The 27544-nt window shown below is 32.4% G+C and overlaps 1 protein-coding gene across 1 annotated transcript in view; it reads left to right on the top strand.

Annotated features, from left to right (window-relative positions):
- The window catches only part of NCAM2 (neural cell adhesion molecule 2), a 200320-nt gene that overhangs the window by 146918 nt on the left and 25858 nt on the right, over positions 1-27544 (top strand). The window contains exons 11-13 of the mRNA XM_061192956.1: positions 4868-4987; positions 7254-7375; positions 17608-17788. Coding sequence (XP_061048939.1) covers positions 4868-4987; positions 7254-7375; positions 17608-17788 — 423 coding nt within the window. The remainder of the gene's footprint in view (positions 1-4867; positions 4988-7253; positions 7376-17607; positions 17789-27544) is intronic.

The raw sequence follows: 27544 nt of genomic DNA, 5'->3' as shown, positions 1-27544 counted from the left end.
GTATGTAAAGAATAACTGGAGTCAAAGTATTAAAAAATTCTACATTAGGGATAAAAAAGGTAAAAAATTACTTTTATTTTTTTTCAAGCCTATTGCAAACTTCTGCAGAAAGGAGTCAGAATTCTCTCCCTCAAAACGAAAGCTTTCTTTGTCTTGTTTTAATTGTTTAGAGAACAAAAGCTGAATCTCAGGTGAGAAACTTCGGGGATTTCATTATGCTTTCAGATTTATCTAAGGAGATTAACAACAAGTGTAATTTTGAACGATCAGTTCTATCCTAGCCAAGCTTTGTGATTTCGCATAGCTATCTGACATGTTTCACAGTTCTTGACAACCTGAACAGTTCCATTTTAGGTGGATGATACAGCAGTTCTACATGGAGGGAGTCCTTATCTCCCTACATTGAATGACAGGAAAAATGCGTGGAGACATCTGGGGTTTAAGAGAGTTAAGAAAACATGACTAAATTTAATCTCACTTTAGACCTTTGCTCAGCATAATTAGTTTGTAAATATGTAATTTATTTTGCTCCATGGGTTGTAAATATTCTGTAACCTCTGCTTCTCTTGACAGCCAAAGGGAGGAATTTACAATTCATTATCTGAACAAACTAAACTTATTTTGTTCAACTTCTTTTAATAAAGTTTATTCCCTTCTTAAAGAGAGCATACAACTTCAGATTTTTCTCTCTAGTAATATCATTTCCATACTTGTAAAAATAATGTTTAAAAAGTTCCTATTTCCCTTTCATTTGCCAGTTAAAATGTCATTGTTTTTATGCATTTCAGTATTTTGCTGTACATTTTACATTTATAGCCAGGTGACAAAATGGCCATTTATGAAACTCAATTATATTTAAATCAAGCAGAAACATTATATTAGTGAGGGAAATTAGCTTTTTTATAGAAACTGTCCCTGTTGCCATGTCAAAGAAAAATTCATGATTGTTTATAACTTTCAGAAGAATTGCAGTATGGTTTCCAAATCATGCTGACTGAATGTAACTATGAAAGACCTTAATGTATGCCATTTGTCCTTAGAGAACTTTTAATGGTTTGTAATCTAGACCTACTTTCACCTAATTTTTGAGTTTGAATTTCTAATAAATTGTAGAGAAAGAAACCATTCCCACACCTTAGTTTGTGGTTCTGTTGTTCTATTGTATGGACACATTTGGGGAAAGAACATCTTTCATTAACTAACTTCATAATTTGAGGTGCTCTATTATAGAGTACACAGCATTTGTATTTCAAGTGGTGGTTTGCTTTCAAGCCCTACCTTGTGTATTCAGAAACCCTATGTTTGGTAATATGCCAGTAAATTATGGATGATTTCATGTATACATCCTCTCATTAAAGAAAGGCAAGTCAAATTACAGACGTAGGCTTTGCCTCCCCTGAATCTTTTCCTTTCCCTCTCTTTAAATTAGTCCCAATTTATGGAGTTCTTTCTATTTCCCACAGTAATCTTTATGTTCACACAATGTTAATAAGCCTCACAATAAGGGTTATTGTACCAAAACCTTCAGAGTCAGAACTCAAAAACAGACTGATTTCTTGTATATCACTTTGTAAAACTGGCATTAATAGGCTTATTTCCACACCTCTCCCCTATAAATTGGAAGGTCCTCTATAAGGCCTCCCTCATCCACTTTACATTTAAGTGTTTTAGCCCGATGTTGTAATAACAGCTCCGTCATCATTTTGCCCTCTTTTCTCCTCTCCTCGGCAAACTGCTCTGCTGTGAAACTCGTCAGTAAAGAGGAGAGTCTTGACACAGAACAGAAAAATAAGAGGAAACATGGGGAAAATCAGTTCTGACTTGATCAGAACACAATTAAAGAAATAGGTTTCCCCTTGGCAGAGGTAGAGGGACACCCAAAACTCCTCACAATCCCTATGAAATGTTAGAGAAAGAGGAATGCTGGCAATCCAAGCCAGAAAGAGGTTTTACTAGAATCACTCAGATAATTCAAGTAAAATATGGAGTTGCTTTGCTTTGTGTTTGTGTGTGTGTGTGTGTGTGTGTGTTGTTTTAATTGTTTAATCCAAGTAATTTCCTCAATTTTCCCTGATTTGATCTGCTCTGATACTTTGATAGCTCTATTGTTATGCATTTTTAACCTAAAAAGATGAACAGTCTGATCTCCACACTTCTGATGAAATGAAGAATTTTATTTACAATTAAAATTGTGTGCTTTAAATTCGTTGCTTTTCTTGTTTGATTACATAAAGACAAACAATTGAGTCTAAGCATTACCAGTTCCACAGAGCTGAGTTACAGTCTATCTCTTGATATTAAAATGATGGTAGCAGCTGCATCTTTACATCATAGAATATGGAGAGGCATGTCACATACCAAAGTTATCTGTAGCAGTAAAAGCATCTATGGCAAACTCTCATATATTCTTGTGTAGCCTACTCTCTGTATAGATTATCTGTGTACATGTTAAGATTTATAAGTATCACTAAGACTATTTTGCCTGTAAACATAAAATATTTTTCCATTAAACAGAAAGTTAAAGATGAATAAATTTTAGATGATCCATTATTTTGTATTATTTCACAGTCTGTAGATAATATCCCCACTTGCATAAATAATTGATATACAGGGGTGGTTATTTCATGAGTCACAATTTTTTATCTATACCTTCTTTCAACTTATTTTTATACTTTGTTTCTATGACATTTAATAAAAGTGTCTTTTTAGAAGTTGAGAGACCACCTCAGTCCTAAGACTTGGTTGAATCTCAGTCAGTGGTGGAATCTGGCCCAGAGCCACATGACTTCTTTCATGAGTCTAAAGTCTGCATCACTAAGTGTCTTATTACAAAGGTTATTGCAGTCTGGTTACTTCCTGCCGGAGTCTCTCATATGTCCATGCTACATCAAGTCATTCTTCATTAGGGTAAAGAAGAGGATAATCAGATACAAACTACTCCATGACAGTATTGATTGTCCAACGGCCCAAGCATTTTTGTTACAAGCCCTGAAGAATAAACACACTTTTATAAAGCATTAATCTCTGCAGGTCTAGCTCACTTTGGCTTTAAATTTGCTATATGTATTAACTGATTAAATGATAAAATATGATGAATTTTTAACCCTTGAATTCCTTCGTATGCTGACCTTGAGTGGAAGCTTTCTCTCGTAAGGTCAATAGGATTCCAACTTCTTAGCATTTTAGCTGCCTAACTCTTAGTTTGATTCCCTCTCCCTTTCCATAATCTTCATGACCAGCTTCATCTGTCCACTAACGGTCTCTCCACTGTTGTCGTCTTCTTTTTCTTGGGCTGATATTATGTATTTCACTGACTCCAGGACAACTGGGTTTGGGTTTCCTGAAAAAGCTCACAGGTTGTTAGCTTGTCAGAACTAATTGAATTCACGTCTTAATTTTCCGATTTACCTTGCAGCTTTTAATCAGTTGTATTTCCCTGCCAATCTGTTTTTCCCCAGTTGGCCTCCTTAACTTTGACACCATGTGTTTTCATCTGAGGCTTGACAAGGCCATGCACTCTCAAAAGCAAGTTAAGTTTTCTTACAAGGTAGAGAAACTGAGAAATACAAACATAAATTTTACTAATTGGAAATGTATCCTTTCTAATGATTTTGAAACATCTGTACTGGATTAAGTAAGGTCTGGTTGATATCTGAACCATATTTTTGCCATTAATATTTATCTGGTATATATGATAATATTAGGGAAAAGAAGGAAGCACAGGGAAGTATCAAAACAAATTCATTAAGTATATTCATTCAACATAAAGTGAAAAATGTTATTTAATGAATATATATTAATTATCAGAAACATGTTAATAAATTATACTGGAATTTTATTGACTGTGTATCATCTTCAGTCATTGTTCATGTTAATCAATAGTGCTACAAATGTGATCCTGATTACTTATGGTTTAATCTTTTATTTTATGATTGATTATATCTTCTATTATGAATTGATCATCTGACTTTAAGTTATTATGTAAGCCAGACATAACTTCCTTTTGATTGTTCATCAAGGCATTGCCATTTCCACTAGTTAATTTTTGCCCTTTTTAGCAAAAACAGTAAGGATAGAAGCAACTATGGAATTTTGTTAGCTCCACCGAAGGAATTTGTAAAGATGCAAAATTTTGAAATCTGCAATTGTGTTTAAAACTTTCTGGCAAATTAAAGGGGCCTACACTCCCCAGGGATGTTTCTAATAAACGTTTATATCCCTGTACTTTTTTCAGATTCTTTCTTCTCCTTTGTGTCATGTTGAATCCAGGCTTGGTATGGTATATAATTGAGAAGAAATTCAGAGAGAAAATACAAGAGATGATAAGCTCCAAGCTAGTGTTAAAAATAATTTGATTTGATTTGAGATTATTGAACAAATGATCCACTATTACAGTAGTCAACTTAGTGACACTTCTTTGATGTGACTCAAACACCTTATACTGGAGGCCAGACTTCTAGATATTGAATTCTATATCTCCTTTAACTTCTGTAGAAATCATCTATTTTGAGTAGACAAAGTATTTGAGAATGCATGCTGTAAAGATGTTTTATTTAAATCCTTTTTTTTAAATTGAATATTAAAAAGACGAAAGAAAATATTTCACTTTCTACTTTGTGAATTGTAAATATCACAGAAGGAGCTACTAATTTTCTTCTTTGAAAGTTACTGCATGTGGGTAGAAAGCTAAAATAGAGATGAAGAAGAGGATTGTTCAGAAATCATTCTCTTCTTATGTGTATTTCTTAATTTTTTCAGGTATTTCATGGAAAGACTTACAGTGATATTGTTCACTCAGCTTTGTAATAGTTTGATTTGTTTTACTTATTAAAATGGATTAATCGTAGGCATATTGTTTTTCTTTTAGCAATTGTTGTTTTGAGCAACCTGGAACCGAATACAACTTATGAAATCAGAGTTGCAGCTGTAAATGGAAAAGGACAAGGAGACTACAGTAAAATAGAAATTTTCCAAACATTACCAGTTCGTAAGTAATCTTCTCTGTTTTTCTCTTTGTTGCTATGCTCTTCACTTGCAAATTTAAGTGGAATTTTAAAATGCAGGGAGACATTTCAACACTTGGAGGAAGTGAATTATGTCCTTGTTGAAGTGGTTTCTGAAGATGGTGGCATCTCAGATTTATAAAAAATAACATTGTTCTGGAGCAAGGGAAAAAGAAAAGTGCGCTGCAATATATACAGTAAAATTGCTCTCAGGAAATTGTCCAATCAGGAAGGTGTCCTACTTAGTCAGTCTGATTAATTAGATTGTAGTGCCCAGACTATATTCTGTGAGAGAGTAGGAGAGTATCTATGTAACATGTTTAATGTTCTAGTCTTTTGCTGAAGCATGACCATTGCCTTTATTCCATGAATTACATAGACCCTAAGTGTGAGAAAAAGGTACTACTACAGTAATCCATTGCAATGGTGACTGCAGAAGAAGAATAACTATTGCAGCCTCCTTGTTACTATCCTGTTTTGGAGTGAAGTCAACCGCATTTACATGAAGTTAGATAGACTTAAAACAGTATAGATTTCCTTTATGTTGAATAAATTGTTTAAAAATGTGAGAAAACTTGAGTGTGACTAAACAAACACCGTTATATAATCTATACATAACCATGTCTATTATATACTTATATTAGGGCAGGCAAACTGACCACAATAATTATCTTATACTAATTTGTGACCAGTTCTTTTCTGTTGGTTATCATAAAATGTCAGGTGTGTTCTCTTGTCTCCATTCCTGAGGCCAGTGTCTTTTTCCGTTCCTCTTTATTATGATCACCAGGATGACTGCAAGTACATCTTGACTCATAATCCTACTTTCAGACTAAAGTGATTCCAGAACGACTTTGCATTATTTAAATGGAGATCTATCCCTTCTCTGCTTATAATCCTCAGCAGCACCACCCTTCATAGTTTTTCTCATATTCTCTTATTGAATTATTTTAAGACACTATTGTACTGTTTTGTGGAGAAGTTTTAATTCATTTATTGAAAATACATTATGTTGCATGTAAATCATGTCATGTCATAATACCTTCACACTAAGTTAATTAACTTTAATGAACAATCACTGTATAATTTCTCCATTTACCTTATTTCTATATGGTTGTACTATACATACAAGGCTGTTTTACTATTTACTTGCATGCCAACACTCTCAATTGTCATATTTCTTTAATGATTTGCCTTTTCTCAAATAAAATACTCACTTGCTTAAGTTTATAAACACTGTATTGGAAATAAAGGTAATCTGCTGAGAAAAACCCCAGATTCTCTAGTTTGGGAGGCATGCCATCCTCTCCACTATATTCTGCTTAGTTTGTCTGTCTTGGCATTCCTCTGAGTAGACCAGGTACTACAGTTTTCTGGAACCTTGCAAATTAAAGCATGCCCACTTAAAGTTTCTTAGTATTACCTTATCATATCCATATTCATATCCATAAGGAATTGGAGGAAACAGAGGCAAAGAATGCCAGTGCATGCCCAAGGACATCACATAAGTGACACAGGACAAAGAATTCCCATTCCAAGTTGCCAAGCAGTGATGGCATCCTTCATATAGAAAATTCTTCCACTTCAGTAGATCCCTGTTCATATTAAAAATATTACAAATATCTTTATTATAAGACCATCTCCATATGAATAATAACACTAAAAGGAACTATTTTCATGAAGCTAGAATTAAAAATTAAAAAAAAAGACAAATTTGAAACCCGTCTATGGATTGGATACTACAAAATTTCTTTATTCAAATTTGCATCTAGCTAAAAACTGTTTATTAAAGCAGATAACTAATTGCTAAGCTATTGTATTTCCTGGTAGGTATATATTTTATATAGTTTGATGACAATATGTTTATATTCATAAATATTTACAAAATGTTTACAAACTATTTACAGTAGAAAAAAATGATAGTAGACTATTAATACAAGAAATAAAGTTGTACACTTGTGTAATGTAATGAGTTCTATTCTCAGAGCATTTGCAATATAAACGTTATATTTGGTTCTGAGGTTTCACAATTTTGGCATGATACTTCCAGATTTAAGAATGTTTCTATTTCTTGGATGGGTAAAAAGAGGATCAGAGTTTATATCACAACAAAGGGCAAATAGAAAGTGATAAACCCAGGATAACATCATACATTTTGATTACATGACAGTGTTTTTTTTAATTAAAATTCAGTTTCTCTACATATATGAGGTCTGTGCAAATATCAAGAATGTTGTATTGCATATATAGGTGAACCAAGTCCTCCATCGATACATGGACAGCCAAGCAGTGGGAAGAGCTTTAAACTCAGTATCACCAAACAGGATGATGGAGGGGCCCCTATTTTGGAATACATCGTGAAATATAGAAGTGTAAGTACCCTGTTTATTATCATTTTGCACAGTGTTTTCAAGTTGCATTAAATTTGCATTGAATTAATAGATATATCAGAAGTGAATGCATATTAGGTAACAACAATGATAAAGTGTTTTCATAGGAATTCAAATGCTAATTTTCCATTGCTGAAATTCATCATTATATGTTGTGGAATGTTTACTTGTTTGTTTTTTGTAAAATCTAAGAGTAGATAATCAAAATAATGCTATGGTTTTCATCTTGTGATTTCTAAACTTAGCAACATTTCAGCAATGAGATATCATTTTCCCTGTTTTTCTGACAAGGTTAGCAGGATATTTCACCTTCCACTCTGCTTGATTTTAGTAACTTCAAGCTAAGCTATCTTCTCAACTTTAGTTAATGTAGGTAGGATAAACAAATCACATCTCAAATTTACTTTATTATTCATTTTCATGAATTATTAAATTATTAACTCAAAATACATTTATTATTTAATATGGATTTTACAAAATAAATCACTTTAATCAACATTTTAAAAAGAATGGCCACATTTAACTTGAGAAAGAAGGAATCGATTTCTTCAAGTTTAATTAGCACTAATATGGGATTTTGGACAGCTCAAAGCTGCCTTGGGACTTGTCTTCTATGCAGGGGATGAAGGATGTCCTCTAGTTGCAGAGTGATGAAGAAAGTCACCTGGTAGACTTTGCCTTCGTCTGAAAATGACTTCAAAGTCCACTAGAAGTGATTTCTGATAACAACTTTGCCATAAGAACCATTGAGTATTTGTGTCTACTGTGGAATATGTTAAAAGTGAAAGACAATTTTAATTAAACTTTGTAAAGTTTATTTACTAATGATTATGATTATCTCCATAATACTGTGTCAATTCTATTTATTTTAATTTTTTTCCTTATCTGTCCTTTCAAAATTCACTTTAATACGTTTAATAAATTCCCTTAAATTTGTTTCCGTGATGAAATTATGTGCAGCTATCATTTTTAATTCACATACATCTTTTTGTATTCCAACACCTACTCATTTCTTGCAATTTTTGAAATGTAACACCAAATTTAAAAATTTTTCTGGCTTCCTGTTGGCATGATTACTTTTTTGTGTTTGTTTGTTTTATAGTGTATATGTAATGGTGGCCTCACAAAACAGATTGAAAAATATTCCCTATTTTTTTTCTCCACATCAGGCAAACCTTGGAATTTTAGGTGATCATTTTATTTTTAATTTATTTTGTTTACCTTCTGTTTTACTAATGTTTATGATTAGGCCCATATTGTCTCAATTTCATGTTTATGTTTACCGAACACTTATTAATACTTTCCAAGTTTGTTATATTTTAGAAAATAGTGTAATTGCTCCTTAATAGTACATAGATGAATGTTAACTATTTTCCCACAAATCCATAATTTTCTAAATTATAATGTTGTTGCTTTTAAATTCAAACATCTAAATATTTTCATTTTTTTAAATTAATTTTTATTGGAGTATGGTTGCTTTACAATGTTGCGTTAGCTTCCACTGCACAACAAAATGAATCAGCCATACACATACAGATATCCCCTCCCTTTTGGACTTCCCTTCCATTTAGGTTACCACAGTGCATTAGGTAGAGTTCCCTGTGCTGTACAGTATGTTTCCATCAGTTGTCTATTTTATACATAGTATCCAAACATCTCAATTCTGAAGGATAGTAAAAAGGAGTCTAATTTTGAGTAGCATACGTCAACAATTAATTTTAGACACCAGTTCAGTCTTTTACATTTCCAACTGATATCCCCTTCCCAGGACCCCTCTTTGTTGCAGGTTTCAAGCTGGGGACGATGAACAGCTGTGTGTGTCTTATGGCTAATCTGCTATGGAGGCTTCATGCCTCCCTTCCAAAACAACTCTGAAAGGTTCACCTGTCTCTCTATGAATCTGATGGTGTTTCAGTAGTCAAGCCAGGTTTCTTGGCCATTCTTATTTGACCATCTGGAAACTCTTTGGAAGGGAAAGAGTCTCTCTGTAAGGGTCATATGCTTAAATCAAATTAGTGGGAATTAAACTGGGAGAAAATAACTTGAATGCAGATTGTGGCCTACAATTGCACCCAGAAGAATTTATGGTACAAGATCCAGATGAATGGTAAGAATTTGTAGGTAACCTCAATAAAATCCCATGGTGAACCCTGAAATTCAATGACAAGTTGTAAAAATATGCTTAATATACTCTCTATATGTATAATTTCTACCTAAAACTAAAAGCTGTGCTTGTCTTGGCCTTTTGAAGAGTTGATATTGGAAATAACACAAATGTTATATTGAGTTTAACCAGAATCATTCATTTCAATTGATGATGGCAAATATTTATTCTTTCAAACTGTATCTTTTCTTCATCTATTAGTGAGTTTTATTAATACAGCATGCATATGTAGGAATGCTGTGACTTTGTTCAGCTATACAGTCAGGTGTCCAAATTGTTTTTCCTGATTTTCTTTCATCCTTAGCATGTTGGCTTTTGTCTTCATATAGATTATCATGTGTTCCTAAGATGTTGCCCTCCCATCTACCTTTAGAAAGTGAAGAGAGCAAAAAGAACAAAAGGAGCAATAGGTTGTTTAAGCTTAATTTGTCTGTTTTTCCAGCAATACCATACACATTTTTCAAAAACTCCACAAAGCAGAATTAGAATTATGTCTCATTAGATAGAATATGTCTCATGACCACCACTAAAAGAAAGGTGTTATAGTTGGGAGTTGGGTCAGCTAAACAATGGAGTCTTCAACATACTGTTAAAGTAATTACCTTTATCGTTATACAGGCTGTCTTAGTCTGCTAGGGCTGCCGTAACAAAATGCCACAGACCAAGTGGCTTTAACAACACAAATGTGTTTTCTCACAGTTCTGGAGTCTGGAAGACCAAGATCAAAGTTTCAACAGGTTTGGTTTTTCCCAAGGCCTCTCTCCTTGGCTTGTGGATGGCTACCTTCTTGCTGTGTCCTCACATGGCCTTTTGTCTGTGCACACACACCTCTGGTATTTCTTCCTCTTCTTATGAAAATATAAGTCCTCTTGGATTAGGGCTCCATCCTAAGGACCTCATGTAACCATAATTACTTCTTTAAAGGCTACATCTCCTAATAGAATCACATTGGAGATTAGAACTTTAACATATGAATTTGTGGGGATGTACACAATTTAGTCCATAACAGTGCTCCTGTCATGAATCCTATGTATCTAAAAAGGCACATTATTGGCACTTTGGGTGGCATAACAGTGGTCCATCCAGAACTCAACCACCCATTACAGTATGTTTAGCATCTCCCACCCCCACTCACTATTGCAAATAGTGGTCCCAGTCATTGTTGAAATGAAAATGTTCACTGGAGTATCACTACATCTGTTTAGAGCCAATTAGATTCACAAAATGGAAATAGACATTCAAGGGGAAATATATGTATATATTTGAAAACATAAATTGCCATTTAAAATGCTGACCAAGTTTACTTTGGTTTCCTTAATGTGTATTAGAATTAGTCTTCTATGAGAAGTTGTGTGTGAAACATACAAGGACACAGATAAGTAAAGTGTTAAGTATAATAAGATTAGAAAATTTTGAGTGATTCAAATTTAGATAGGTCATCAATATATTTTACCTTTACATGTAGCTAATGTGGCTCAGCCTCAGATTAAAACTTGAAAAAGAAAAAGTTTTGTTTTCAGTAAAGCTCTAGCTTCCATTATTTCACCTTTCTTCCCCCCACCCCGCCCCCAACCAGCCTAATGTTAGCAATGCCCTGCTTTTGCCTATTTACTCAATATCCGTGTTTACTCTACCAATAAAAGAAAGTTTTAGTTTCTCCCCAATTCCATCTTATTTCTGTCTTACCAACCCTCTCCTCTTAATTTCCAAGAGCCAGCTTTTTCTAACTACAAAAATTACTAGTGGATCTCATTTTAAATATCGTAATGAAAATGATTGGTTGCATAATTCAAACATAGCTATAATTGATGGATACTCAATTACTGGGTTACTGCTCTAAAGCTATTAGCATTTTAGCAGGGAACACTATTTTATTAGTAGAACTTTGGGCTTCTATGGTAAGATTTGTAAAAGTAATTCCTCATATCCTTTGTATTTCAAGGAAGGTATTGCTAACTCTTGGAAGAAAAAAAAAGAAAAAAAATATATAATCATACATAAAGTGATTTTTTTTCACATTTTGTAGTGGACAAACTGAACCTTACAGAATTTGGGTGGCTTGGTCACCTGTGGGGCTGGGGAACAAAACATGAGACTTTATAGCAGAAACGCTTTTGCAGCAGTAAGGGCTGAATTGAAATTTGCCTGTGGAGATTGTATTGACTCCTCATCCACTGTCCCATCTTAACTCAATCACCTAGGACCTGTGCCTCCAAATACAACCATTCTGATCCACTTCATCTTTACCATATCATTTAGTGGTATGCCTTGTACTCCAATACACTAAAATCATCTCCATATTCCTGTGTTTTTCTTTCTCTCCCTTTGCCACCTCCTCCATCCTGCAAATATCATGTTCTGCAGGCCCAATTGCAAATTCCAAGATTCAGTATAAAGTTATGTTTATTGGTCAAACAATAGCCCATCTTGGGGAGGAATAATTTTCTCCACATTTTCTTTCTCAACAGATTACTTCTTCACATTAAAAACTTTCATGTGCAAGATTCAGTCGCTAAATGTTTATAGCTGCATTTACCTTGATATTTTCACCTGTAATTGAAATAATAACTATTTCAAAAATAACTTATTACTGTTCTTTGTATGATTCCGAGCTACTTCATCTATTAGTTCCTCAAACTGCATGAATTCCACAGTGGATTAAAGCGCAGCTGAACAACTTAAAATTTTATTTAGCTATATGCAATGCATTTTTTATTTGGATAACCTCTATGGAAATAAAATAGGTAAATTTGGAAAGTAAGGAACACTCTTATGAGTTTTACTTGATTGCTTCTTTGACCCTACCTTTCAACTCCCCTGTGCACAGGACTATATGTTTTATAAGCTAGGAGTCAAAATTGAGATAATGTGTTCCTTATGTGAGTGTTGATTTATAGCAGACATTGAATCTGAATATTTAAACCTGAATTTCACTGGAAAAGGAAGACTAATCATATTGTAATATAGAGAATGTTTAACTTCCTATAGATTATGAATCAAGAAACACATTATTCTATGTTATCTTGTAGTAGATAGAGCACACAACTTTGTTCAGTGGCCTATTAAGAAGACAGAATCTATTAGAACAGAACTAGAGTAATAAAAGCAGAATTAGATGCTTCCATGAACCCATTGTGAAAATTAACATCTCTAATAAGTCAGTGAGATTAAACAATGTATTTGGAGAATAAAGACAAACATTAATCTCATAACGTGTATAGAAAAAATTAAAGCAGTTATTCTATGTACAGAATATTTTTACCTACTTCATATTGTAATATCAAAAGAACTCTATATAATTTAATAAATACTTTTGTACATGCTTCCATTAGTTTTTCACTGTTTTCTCTCTAATTCGATGATAGGTATCAGATCATAACTATCACTTAGTGTTGGTACATTAAATAAATTTCCTGAGCTAAGAAGGGTTAAATAAAATTAGTGACCTAACATCAATTTTGAGGAATATACTATAGGGACTAGAAACACTGCTCTAGCATGTGTTTCTAGGTCATAACTGACCTTCTTAAGCCTGACTCAAAGTCTGGAAAGTTGTATCTCAATGGCCATAGAAAAAGAAAAGTTAATTTTGAAAAGGGTATTAAAATAATAAATAAGTAGAATTGAGGTTTTGTTGCTGAGGGAACTTATTTTCTAATAAATTATTAATAGTTTATTAATAACTTATTTTCTAATTTAATTATGTCTAGGTGTGTATATTGACATTTCTTTAAAGCCGTCAGTTTAAGTTTTGAAATATTTTCCAACATTGAATAGCTATGGACATTAAAGAGTACTAAACTTTTTGGTATTTTTTTCTTTGCTGTTAGTGAAAATGATGATTTTTATTCATCCTTGTATTGTTAGCATCAAACAGACTAATTGTTGCCTGAATGAATAAATGCATCAATGACAATAAATAAGTTAGTCTACATTGTGCAATTATAAATGATCCTGTATCTAGATTAATAAATACAAGAAATAATAAATGCAAGGGAAAACACTTGCACTGTGTGAATTTTCATGGGATGTGAGAACACAGAAGGTGATGAATAGGAAAAATTAGATCTTATTTTTCCCTAAAGAAGTACCTCGGTGATGGAGAGTTGGAATCGATAAAGTAGGGTCCAATTTACAAAATTTTACCAAGCTTCAAGACCTGGAACAAAGGCAGTTTGAATCAACTATAATAATGTTAAAAAAGAGATTAGAATGTGAAACTCTCCTAAAAACTTCCAAACCTTGCATTTTTCCCAATCACAGCAGAGTGTGTGTGTGTGTGTTTGTGTGTGTGTGTGTGTGTGTGTGTAAATTACCCAGATTGCTAAATCACCTCTCATATTCAGAGTAGCAAACAGAGCTTTAGAGAATTCTGCGGCCTTCTGTAAGGTCATACAAGTAGTGAATAGCTGAACCAGGCTACCTGGAAGTCCAGGAACCAGGAACTGCCTTGCATGGGAACACACAATCTTAAGTCGTAACACAGTGGAATCACAGGAACCTTAAAATTAATCAGGTTAATACAAGCTCACCTCCTCTATTTTCCTCTCTTTTTATAATTATTCAGTTTTTACTTAAGATGATGTTGACCATATATATCCTGAGACTTTGAAAAGAAAGTTAGTAGATTTCTTCTTATTATGAATAAAAGCAGTCAAGGAGTCATCTACAGATAAGCAAACCAAAACCCTCTCCATCTCTCCTCCACTCTCCTCTCTATACAGCTGATAGCAAATATTTTCCTATATGCTGATATTATGATTTTAGAATAACTTTTAAGGAGTCCCCTTAATGGTCATATGGCCCTGCTATCTATGTTTTGACAAAAAGGATTGCTTAAAAGAAACTATATCAAAGCAAAATGACCATATTTTTTTCAGTAGCTGCCCTTCAACATTTAACTGGCTTATTAATAATAGCTGTATTCAGCAAATCATCTCATTAAATTACCTAGGGGAACTTTTTGCAACTAGATTATCTTAAATTGTTCCCTCGGCATTTAAGTTCTGTAAATTAGGCACTCTACAAATGCGTAAATGAGATTTTGATGCTTAGGAAAGTATTTGGTAACACCCACTTTATTTTTTTCCCCTATTCCCTAGGAATAGCAATTAAGGGATTAAAAAGCGTCCTTGTCTAATGGTGAATGGAAGATGAAATTGACTCAAATTTGGGAAATTATTATAACTCCTTTCGGTTCCTTATGCCATCAGTCCAACTATCTAAAATGAAGGAGGGGCTTTTAATTTATCATGCTAAGAGCTTCAACAATTGAAAGTTAAGTGATTGGAAATTCACAAGAGACTATCTGCATGCCTTGGGCTTGTCAGGAAGTTTCACTTCAAATACTCAATTCTCAGAAATAGTATTTTTGGAGAATAACCTAAAGGACGTGAAGTCTCTTCGTCCCTCTGAATAATAAATTGTATCCTAGGTTAATCCAGATATCAGCTGTTGGCTTATTTCTGGCTCTTTTACCCACATCTCCACTCAGATCCAAAGCAAAACTCAACTCTGGATTTCCACACAAATATTCACTTTCACCAAGCATTTGATAATAAATTATAACTTATACTTAATTATTGAGGTAAGGGGACATCCACAGGGGCAACTCTCTACTGCTTTGTGTAACTTTGTCCTTATCTAATCATTCAGTCTTCCTACTCCTCATCTCCTCCTTTCTGTATATGTGTCTATATACAATTTATAATATATCAAAGATTTATGTATGTATTTTACTGTTTATATGTATGTTTGTGTATATATGTCATATATCATATATGATCTAAAATTACTTTTCAGTGGAGATTTTTGTAAGCTTTATATTTCTTTTGGTCAATACCTATGAAGTGCTTTTACATGTACTTAAAACAATACACATACAGTGTCTGTTTTTACATCTCCCAGTGGTTGTGCATCTTTCTGAGGTTTTCAATCATTTTGCCTATATTTTTGGATCGAAACTTCTGTGAAGGAATCACATCTTCATTAACTAGGTGAGGATGAATGAAAAGAAAAATGGTACTGGAGTTTCTTATTTCCAGCAAAGTTGACATTACTTCCCCAGAGAAAACCTTCCTGATTCCTGGACTCTATTAGTTCTCCCTGTTATATGCTCCCAAAACACCCTCTTGTTTTTCAAAGAACTCATGTCTTCCTTCTGTGTTGGTTTGTAAACTCCAAAATAAGGATTTGTACATGTTTTATTCACTGTTGTGTTCATAGTTCTAGAAGAGTCTCACTAGCCACTAAAGACTGAATAATTGATGAATGAACTGATGAAGAAAGCGGATGTTGGGACAATCGTGGCTAATGACACAGCTATTCTAAGCAATTCAAAAACACACCTAGATTCCTTTCTTAACTTTACTAGTCATTTAATGACTTAGACAAGTTACAAGGTTTCTGGTCCAAGCTGTTGTTTTCCAATGGCTTTTCAGTACACTTCATAACACTGGACACCAGCCCAGTCTAATAAATTAGTCAGTTTATAAGTTTCAAAAAGCAAGGGAATTTACCTCTTGTTTATATGATAATTTTAAGTGCTTGTCCAAAACACTTGGAGAGTTTTAGATGAAGCAACAAAAGAGGCCAACCGACTTCCTTTGTAATAAAAGTTCTATGGAACCAAAAATAATTAAGTCGGAAAAGAGAATCACAGTATGGTACCAAAACTGTAATGTGGTCTTATCTCCTTTTGAAGGATACTTCATATTTGTAGTACCATCAATTTAATGCAATCATGAATTTAACTTCCACAATTTGATTTTAGATAATAAATCCTCATTTTCACTATAAATGTAGAAAACATTGTTATTCTTTCTAGTCAAATAAACATTGTAAAATATTGGCTCAACATAAAGTAATACTGGGCTGAGCTCTGAGGTTAAAAAAAGATTGACTAATCGATCTATTGATCTGTCTATATATCTATGTGTCTATCTATCACTATGTCCAGGTTACAATTTATTTATAATTACACCTCTGGGAAATTGAGATTTTCAATGGCAGTGATGGATTATTGGATTATTAGATATGTGATTTCAGAGAAAATATTTCATTTCTATGTAGTTATTATGGAAATAGTTTCTTTTTAATAATAGCTGTCATTTGTTAAGTGGTTATGATTCTTAATGCCCTGGAATATACAATTGACTCAGTTTTCCTCTTTGTTTCCTCATGAAAGCTAACAGAGGCAGCTGCTACCCTCATTTCTGTAATAGAGATGAGGGACACAGGCAGAGGTTACCATTTAAACTTTAAATGGTTAACATATGGCTCAGCTGAATGTTCACAATGCTTAGGATAGTTTAATCCATAAAATTATTTCAATTATTTGTAACTGGAGTCATAGTATTTTTTTTAAAGGGGTTATTCAAATAGCATGTTGTCCAAAACATTTATTTTAGAAAAAGAATCTGGATTTAAGTGTAGAATGTTCAGGATAGGATAACATATTTTATTTTCTTATGTTAATAACTTGTTTAACAGGTAATAAATTTTCTTGTATGTTGTTTCATTATGAGTCCAAAACATCATAGTAATAAAAAATGATAATGGAAATTTAAATCTATTTTAAAAATCCAGACATTATTTGTAAGACACTTTACTACCCACTGCCTGCCCTGCCCCAAACATTGAACAATAGTCTCTGGAAATTATTTTAATGGGTATGTTAAGCTTTTTCTATATATAATATTTTGTTTTCCCTGTTCACATGATTATTAATAATCAACAAAGTGGCTAAACAGCAAACTGATATATGTGAAATTTTAAAAAATCTTAATGTAGGTGAATTATCATTTGAATCATCAAGGATTAATTATGAATTACCACTCTTCAGCTAATTTAAAAACAGTTACTTTTTTGTGGAAAAATCTTAGAAATAACTTCGTCTATATACAACTTCATTTATCCCAGTGGATGAGAAAATACCCTTTTTTTTTATTTAATAAACCCATTTGCTCCATTTCAAGATAAATTATTTTTTTTAAAGTTCACAACTTTAGTGCATGGGTATTTACAAAATATATTTGTATTGCCTTTACAGAAAGATAAAGAAGACCAGTGGCTAGAGAAAAAAGTGCAGGGAAATAAAGACCACATTATTTTAGAGCATCTACAGTGGACAATGGGGTATGAAGTTCAAATTACAGCTGCCAATAGATTGGGATATTCAGAACCAACAGTCTATGAGTTCAGCATGCCACCAAAACCCAACATTATTAAAGGTAAGCAAACTATATCCTTTCTTAGGCTGAAAATAAATATGATAGTATCTTTTATAACCCCTCTGGATTTTTTCTTAATATTGAAAACATAATTTTATAGAAGGAAGTATAAATTCTAGGTTCTAATCATGATTATTTACATGTCTTAATCAAGATTTCTCAGTTGCTCTTGCCATAAAAGATTGGTTCATTTGTAAATGCACTTTGACAACTTTAGTGGTTGAAGTGGTAGAGAGAGAATGAGCAGAGGGGGAGGATGGAGGATAAGAGAAACTGTTGAAAATCAACATGAAAAATATTCGTTGAGACCAGAAAAAACTTTTGCAAAGGAGAAAACTTCTCTGCCAAACACATGAGGCCTGGTCCTCCACTTCTGGGAAAATGAGCCCATTCATGCCTGACTAAGCAAGCTGAGTTTGGAAAGATAAAATCTATCACACAATGAGGCAGAATCAACCACAGATACACCCCCAGAAAGAACTATGAATAGAGTTTCAAAGAAGCTCAAAAAGTTGCAGGACACTCATTATTGGTGGTCACAGCACACTGGTGGCTACCTTTATTAGGGAATAGTGCTTACATTATTTTATGCTAGTGATATTGTCAAAGTCTACAGGAGGGATATTAAATTTTTTTCAGATACATGCTATAGAGGTGAAGATGCAAGAATTTGTCCTGATTCATAGTCTGTTAACTCTGTTAATGGGTTGTCATATTGATCATATTTTAACATTCATCGTTCCTTTACATATTTAAAATTTTAAAATTTAAAATTTATACATACATGTATATATACACATATACTCTTTATATATAGATAGAGACATCAGAGCTGCATATTCATAAACATGATTTATTTAAGTCATATTATAATAGAGTATCAGTATTACATACTATTTTTGAGACTGGAAAAAAATTTGTCAGTTCAGTCATGCTATTTAATCCTCTTGTAATTTCAAATTAATATTAATTTCATTAGTATGACTTTGTTATACATCATTTTTCAATTGAAAGCAGCTTTATACAATTAATCTTTCTATAAAAAAGTAATTATTATTGGTTTTATGGTTTAAAAGTAATTGATATCATGGCTTTGCATTGCTAGTATTAATAAGTGCTTCCAATTATAATTTGAAATTAGGAAGTTGGAAGTATCTAGAAATAACATGGATAGCTGGGTATCATATTGTACTGGCACTTTTTATAATTTACAAAGTACTTCTGCACTTATTATCTCATCTTATTCTTGAATCTGAGTTGAGCAACAAAGAGTTATCCTCATTTTACAGATACAGTTTTGAGAGGCTAAAGTATTTGTTCAAGGTCAGAGCTACTTTAAATCATATGACAAATCCCATGTCCTTACAAGATGATACACCTAATAAAAAGAATGGTTGAATGAACTATTAAGTTCATTGTTTCTGTGAGTTTTAAACATCAATAAATGCTTCTACAATTATAATGCATTATGTTTGTAGTAATTATCCTCTCTGCAGATATCAGGAACATGATATAAATATGATTTTTAATCTGAGTCAGAATCTTCAAAGGAGGATTGCAAGAGCAAACTTCATCCTCCTACATCTTTTTGTTTTTAATAGATCTTTATTGGAGTATAATTGCTTCACAATGTTGTGTTAATTTCTGTTGTACACCAAAGTGAATCAGCCATATGCGTACATATATCCCCATATCCTCTCCCTCTTGAGCCTCCCTCCCACCCTCCCTATCCCACCCCTCTAGGTCATCGCAGAGCACCGCGCTGATCTCCCTGTGCTATGCTGAAGAGACACGTACCACAGTGTTCATTGCAGCACTATTTACAACATCCTCTTACATCTTTAATCAAGATAAAAATGAATACTTTTTGAAATGGAAGGCAATATTTTAGTTTTATAGATAAAACGCAAACTGTAAAAAAAATAGATTTCAGGCAGGTTACTTTACATTATACTCCCAGAGTCCCTGTTATGCTGTTTTTATAAGAAACTGTTATTAATAAAACCAATAGTAAGTATAAACCAAAAGATAAATAAATAAAGATAGAATATATATGAAGAACATATATATGAAGAATATATATATGTATATATATATATGGAGGCACAAAAATAACTAAAGTATGCTATGATGCATTTACTATAAAAACATTTTGTTTCAGTTTTGGAAAGTTAGTTTGTGGACAGTGCTTAGAAGGAAAATGGTTTATAGTTTCAACTTTGCTCTTGTCATTTAACTTCTTTTGATATGTATTTCCTAATCCCTAAGCTAGTTTCTTCTGGTTCTGCAATATTAAGATTTATTCATTCATTCATTCCAGTTATTCACTGGGGTCTTGCTTTGTGGAAAGTACTGTGATGAGTGCAGAGGAATTATCTGTGAAAAGTACAGAACTGGTTCCTGCACTCAAAGACTATACAATCTAGTAGGGAAGATAGACATTAATCAAGAGTTAGAATAACCACCAAGTAATTACAACTAAGAGATATGTTGGTGCAGTGTGCTGCCATGAGAGCCTTTGGCAAGTATACCTAACTTATAGGGGTAGGTGAGGCTTGAGAAAGGATTCCCTTGGAAAGTGACTTTCTGAAAGAAACTTGTAAGGAATGAGCCTTCCAGGGAAAGTGTCTTATGTGGAAGAAGTCTCTGAAAGAAGAAGGAATTTGATTTACTTTAAGAACTAGAAAAAGGATGGCTGGGAGAGAACCTGGAGGTGTGTGAACAAAAATAAGGATACCGAGAGATCTGTGACCCAACCAATCCAAGGTCTTCTAAAAACCATGTAAATAATTTTAAAACAGATCCTGAAAGTCATAAGAAATCATTTGAAGCAGGGAAATTATATGACTAGATAGACATTACAGACAGATTAATCTTGCTCATCGGGATAGAAGCAAGAGACGGATGAACATGAATGCTTGAAAAAGTGTGATAACAGTAGAAAAAGAAAGCAATGAATAAATTCCAGACACGTTGTAGATGTAGATTAACCTGCCTGTGTAACAGAATGGATTCAGCAGATATTGATGACTTTCAAGTTTCTTGCTTGGGCAACTGGAACATTGTTAACATCGTTTCTCAGGATGAAGAATCTTATAAACAGAGCAGGATTTGGAGAGTAAGGGTCAAACATAAATCGGTTTGGTATTCGTTAGGTTTGAAATGTCAAATAGATGTTAGATATGTGTGTATGGAGATGAGAAGACAGCCATGGCTTGGAAATATACATTATGATGTTTTCAGCCTTAACAGATAATTGGTATTTAAAGCCTGGGTGGGGATAAAACCACACAGTGAGTAATGTCTAAGCTCTATGAGAAATAGTTGATGTCTGTGATACTTATAGATGTTTCCCAGTACCCAATACCAGTACTTAGAAGGGTGACTGGCACAGCACTAATGTTCAAGGGGTGCTTCTTGAGTTACTGAGGAATAGAGTGTTAAGGACCATGTCCTGTATAACCGTGTTATACAGGACGAGGAAACCCCTCCCTCCCCCAATGAGACTAAGGTGTAGAGTTCCTGGAAAAACAGAAGACTGTAGTATCTTGGAAGTTAAAAGACAGTCATATTTCCAGAAGAAATTTATCAATTACATTTGCCCCTTCAGATGCTGCTGAGAGGTCAACAACTCAATTGAAAGAGATGTGAAATGTGCTTATTACATACAGCTCTGCTGAAGTGCTTGGGAGAGAAATTAGGTAGGAATGAGCTGAGGATTGTATGGGAGGTTAGCAGGTTTAGAGTCCGTGTTAATTTATGCTTTCAAGAAGCTCTGTATGAAGGTGAGCAGAGGGGGAAAAAATAGTCAGTGTTCGAAGGACTTTTATGATGAAAAAGGCTAACACATGTTTCACAGCTGATGAAACAGATCAAACAGTCAAGGAAAAGTCAGACATACAGATGTACAGACAAAGCTACCTGAGAAGGTAGGAGATAGAATTCATCCCCTCTAAACTGTACAGATGATACAAAACCAGAGCATCTTACTGGAAAAGGGAAAGATAAAAGATTTATTTTATCTATAAAAATGTCACAAAATAATATATAATTTACTGTGACTGAATCCAGAGACTGCTAAGGTCTCATGGAAAGCCAGATCAAAGACATGCCCTTATAGTTCAAGAATTGTTTGATTTAGCTCTGGGAGGATTCTTGGGACAATTTTAGAAGCTGTGATAGTTGATGGTGAATTTGGGAGCCTTTAAACCCACAAAATACTATAGAGTTAAAATTATGTATCAGCAAAATAAGAAAAAATGATCTTCATATGCCTTCATCATAATTACTCTTATAGTTATATAATTTCTTATTCCATTTAAAAATACACATTAGAAATTCAAACATATTTTAAATTAGTTATGTATAATAAACTAGCAAATCTTAAGCCTTATTTAATTTGGAGAATATATGGAGTTTAAAAGTTAATTTAGTTTTAATTTATGTTTTAAATAGCATGCATTGTAAACTGTCCAAATAAAGTTTACGGACTTTGAATTTAAAAACCCATTACTTATGTGCATTCAGATATATTTAACTCTTTGAGTAAAGCAGCAAGCTAAATCGAGAGTACGTTTATTTGTTGGACTGAGGGACTATTTTTTAACAGTAGGCTTACCTTACATTCATATGTAATATATTCTATTGATAATAATGGCTTTTCTATGTACATATCTTAGTGGACACCACATTTCTCCATAGTTCATGATTCTGATTTGAAAACTATTTTATGATTAATAATATTTTCCTTTCTTCACTTACTAAATGTGTTTATTTTGAAAGCTGTGTTCCTTGATTCACATAGAAACAGAGTGTGCAAAATCACAATTATGTTCTCTTTTGGAATATTCATACAGCATAATTCCATCTCATTTTATTTTATAAACAATGAAAATATTGGGTAGTGATGACAAATTAATTCTTGTAAAACTGATTACAAAACCATCTATGGAACTAGAGGCTGTTAAAATGATATTTATTGATTTGTTCTGTAATTTTAATGACTAAAATTATTCCTAACTTAGTAGAATGAGTATAATCTAATGCTTTAAAAAATTCTTGGAGATAAAATGACTCTGAAAAAAATTTTCATCATTTCTTTTGGCTTTAGGACATGTGTAATATTGTTTGTTTTAACCAAAAACAAAACAAAACCCTTAGTAAATTGCTTCCTTTTTCTTCTCTTGTTACTATGAATTGAAAACATGTCTAAGTTTAACACAGACTCTCATTATAATTTGATGGAAAATAATTGCATCCATACCAAGAAGTGACATAGATCACCACCAATAAATATATTGCTAACATTTTTCAGTTAATTTTTATTTTAATAGACTTTTTTGATTATACTTATAATGAACAGTAGAGTAAAATTATTTTGATAGCATTCAACTCTAGTTCCGGGAAGACTAGTATACCCTTTCATCTCCAAATAACTCAACATGAACGGAAAACAAAACATTCAAGTGCATGGCAAATACTAAAATGCTTTCTTAAGGTTATGATTGTTTTAGAATTTAAATTAAAGAAATTCTAAAACAATGGTGAAATTGAAGTTCAGTTAATTGGGAAGAACTTCATTTTAACTATCTGAAGATCTCAGTCAAATGTAAATACTAATGATACATGCAAAACAATATTTATTTGGTTTAGTACATAATGCAAAAGTAACTTTCTGTAAATTATTTTCATGATCTTTGTTTCTCAAAATTATTTTAAATGAGCAACAATAACGTATGTCTAGCGTATGCCTATGGCCAGTTGAGTTAATGTTCCTTGCTTTTATTCTTTTGAAAATTTTCACTGTGTGAACTTATCATTTTCAATTATACTTCTTGGTACTTCATTCATTATTAAAAATATAACTACTTTTATTAAATATGTTTTATAGGAAAATATGATAGCAGAAAAAAAAAAACTAGCAGCAAACATTGCAGAATATGATGAGCTCATTTAAGTAACAGTGTGAATTTACCAGTAGCACAGTGGAATGACTGGTGACCTTTCTCTAATAAGTTGTATCTTCATTAAAAAATATTTAAGATGTTCACATTTAAGTAATCAATGATAGAACTGAGTTATGTTTTTAATATGTGACAACTATTTAGAAGCGTTTTATACTAGATTTTTTAAATTCTTTGTCTTGTATCAAAATAATTTTTTGTAGGTAATTAGTAATGGCTTTGTGTACATCTTGTATTAATTATTTTCTCTTTTTTTCTTTCCTACTGTCACTTTTTTCTTTTCCTTTATTTTCATGTTTGTAACTCTATTCTTTATTCCTTAATTATTTTATTCTTGTTCTACTTTCAAAAATAATTTTCATCATGCAGATAAATGCTGTGAAGCGAATAAAGGTGAAAATGGAAGCCAGTCATGGCAGCTGAATGCTGCTGGGTTTTCTTTCATTATAGCCATAAGTTTGTCTTGCATGTTTTAATGTTGTTACATCATATATTTCCTTTTATTCCCTGCAAATTTACAAGGCTAATCTAAAATTATAATAAAATATTTTCTAAGGTCCAACTAATTATGCACGTATCCTTACCCATGAATAGTTAGCCTTTTTTCCCTTCCCCAAGTTGTTGACCTTTAAAGTAGATAATTTGTCAGAAAATCACAGAAGGAAACTGAACCAGGATTGTTTCTTCCAAGTACTAGTTCACAGCGTAACTTGTTACATTCTAAATTTTTCTTTAATTTCTAAAGTTGAGCTTATTAAATATCATGTCACTTTTATTTGGAACTTAAGCGTTTGCTATATCTAATCTTTCATTTGATTATTTTACAAATATAACTCAATATCCATGGCCATACATTGTATAAGTAGAAATTTTGTTATGTAGAATTGTGGATCTTTTATATTGGTTTGGATTGTTATACTTTTAAATGTAAGTTTCCAACTTTATAAAACATTTATAATATTTCATTGTGTTTACCATTTATATAAAATATAAACCTGATAACTTTTATTATATTAGATGTGTATCCTATTGTGCTGCCTTATTTTCTTTTTATTGACTTAAAATGTCATAAGGAATAAAAGTGAAACGGAGTTTTTTTCTTCAATTTGAAAACCAATTTTTATAAATCCAAACTTTTTTTTTCATTAAGTGAAAATATCTTCTGCAGTTGCCCCAAAATAAATAAAAATTAAGTTTGAATATGTTTAAAAAGTTGCACCTTGTGCACTAGATTAGAATTGTGTTTTGAGGTGGCATCAAGTATTCATGTTCTAACAATATGTATACGTATTTATTACTTTTTCCTGGACACCTGAGTCAATTTCTTTGCAAGGATCAGAGAGAGAAGTAAATATTTTAGCTACTACTTTCAAGAAGAGGAAATTGAGATGAGAAGGGGGTATTACTAGATTCCAGCTCTCAGAGGAGATTCCTCTGGATTTGAGGGAGTAACATGAGTAAATGATTTTTGTTTTCACATTTTCATTCATCACAAAATGAGAAAAGAGTGTTTTGTGCTTTTTACTCCCAACCACATGCTAGCAAGTGATTCTTACTACTCACTTAGGACAATTAGCAGGCAATCAGATTTATATATATTAACAAGAGTGACTGTAATTTACATGGTAAATCAAATGATTGGTTTCTGGGCTTTGAGATTCATTCATCAAAATCAATTTGTTTGGTTGCATGAAAGTATTCTCTGTCTTTAAAGAAATACCTGCAGGATCCTATCATGTCAAGTCTAAAGATAGACCTGCCTTTGGTAGCCTGTTTTCTGTAATTTATCTTTTCCATACTCTTTGTTGTCCACTGCTGTACTTTTTTCTTCTGAGCTAACAACAGACCTGTAGAATGCAGAAGTGACCCATCCACAGATTAAACACACTTCTTTCTCCCCTGCTGAGACAAAGGGATTTCCCAATTCCAATTTTTGCAGTGTGGAGATTTAACCTATTTATTGGGAATGTTTGATTTTTAAAATTAAAAGAGCCAATATTCTGTTTATTGAAGAACTAATTATAATTGCATACTACACTCCATGATTGCATATCACATTCCATGAGTTTGGATAAGACTTGTAGATATGTTGATTACTAACATGTAACAAGTGCTGGGAAAGAAAGGAGTTCCAATAACACTTCCATGAACAATTTTTCCCATTCATTATAACCTGACTGGATCTCTCCAATAAATTGTAAATATTTCCATGAGAAAGTCATAGAAATTATCTTGATTTAGTTCATGATTACAAAATACTTTTGTGAAGAACATGTAATATGTCTTTAGTAAGATAAGAGTTGATTTTTATTTGAAATTTTATATTCTATGACTCAAAGTCACCAACAGTGATAAGAAGAACACTCAGTCTCGTTTGCATACCTAGACTGACATTTGGACAGCTCAGAAAAGAGCCTAAAATTGACATTCTAATATCTTAGCAGAATTATTTACACTTAATGAGTGGTTCATTTAGATTTTTTAAACATCTAAGTACAGATCAAGATATTAATCCTAAAATTAATGAGCTATTCATCCTTTGGCTAAATGTTTATTCTTAGATTAACAGTTATTTTACAGTTCTAAGATATGCAAAAATTTAAAAAAATTCTCAGACATCTTAAAATAATCAACTCTGTGCTTTGTCTTATGTCTATAAGAAATAGGAAAGCACAAAACTATAAACAATTCAGCTATTGCATTTCAAAAAATGAAACCTTAGAGATTGTAAATTACCTTCTTGGATTTTTTTTTATATCTTAATAATATGTAAGTGTTGCTGAATTATCTTTTTTATTACTTGAGCTTTACTCTTGTTATATGCAACCATAAAGTCTAACTGACAGCACGTTTTTGTCTAATTAATGTCTGCTGTAGGTCTAAGTAAATGTGACTGGTAGCAGGACATAAAAATTCTCCCTAGTATCACCCAATAATTCTTTTTCATCCAGTGGATTTTTAAATAAAATTCTGTGTCTGAAATGTGTAAATATGAACTTGTGTGTAAGGTGAGTTTTGTTATCCATTGTGTATAATCAGAAATATGTACCTATGTTTATTGATGTGTATATCTTATCATCCAATGTTAAAATCATTTTAAAAGTTTGTTTTGACCATATTATACCAGTTGTAAGGTTAGGTTGATTTGCTTATGCATAATCGCCATTATCTGCATGTGAAGTATCATGATTAATTTTTTATGTAAACCTGAAATCTCCTTTTTTCTTCTCCCAATTTTTCAAAGTCGATCTTCTTTTCTCCATTTATCCTTCAGCCTTACATGTCTCTCTACCCCAATTCAAACTCTAATTATTTATCATATAGCTCTAAGGCCCATCAAACCACATTTTAGATATGCTAACAGATTAAGCCTAGGAGGTAGTAGTAAAATCTTTCCTATGAAATTTTTTCTTACATGGAAGAACCTTAAGTAAATTGTCATTTTTATTTTTCTGTCCTAATACTATTATTCATTGGGAATAAGTAGATTTTGTAAACTCTATACCCATATTCTTTCCCAAACCATTATGCAAGTGTACATATGTGCATCAATTACTGGTAGACAAGAACAAGATTGAAACACTTAAAGACTTGCTTCATTTTTCTTAAAAAAAATTTTTCCTTTTTTTTTCTTAGCCTAAAATATCTCGTGTTTAACAATTTTAAATAAATAAATAAATGCTAGACATTTGATTAACATTATATATGTCAATTACATAAACAAATAATTGCACAAATAATTTTATTGCAGATAATTTTGACTTTTTAAGTATTCAGCATTTCTTTTAAAATT

The sequence above is a fragment of the Eubalaena glacialis genome, chromosome 6 (assembly GCF_028564815.1).
Source record: "Eubalaena glacialis isolate mEubGla1 chromosome 6, mEubGla1.1.hap2.+ XY, whole genome shotgun sequence".
Classification (NCBI taxonomy): domain Eukaryota; kingdom Metazoa; phylum Chordata; class Mammalia; order Artiodactyla; family Balaenidae; genus Eubalaena; species Eubalaena glacialis.
Note: the sequence above shows the minus strand (reverse complement) of the source record. Positions and strands in the feature narration are given on the sequence as shown.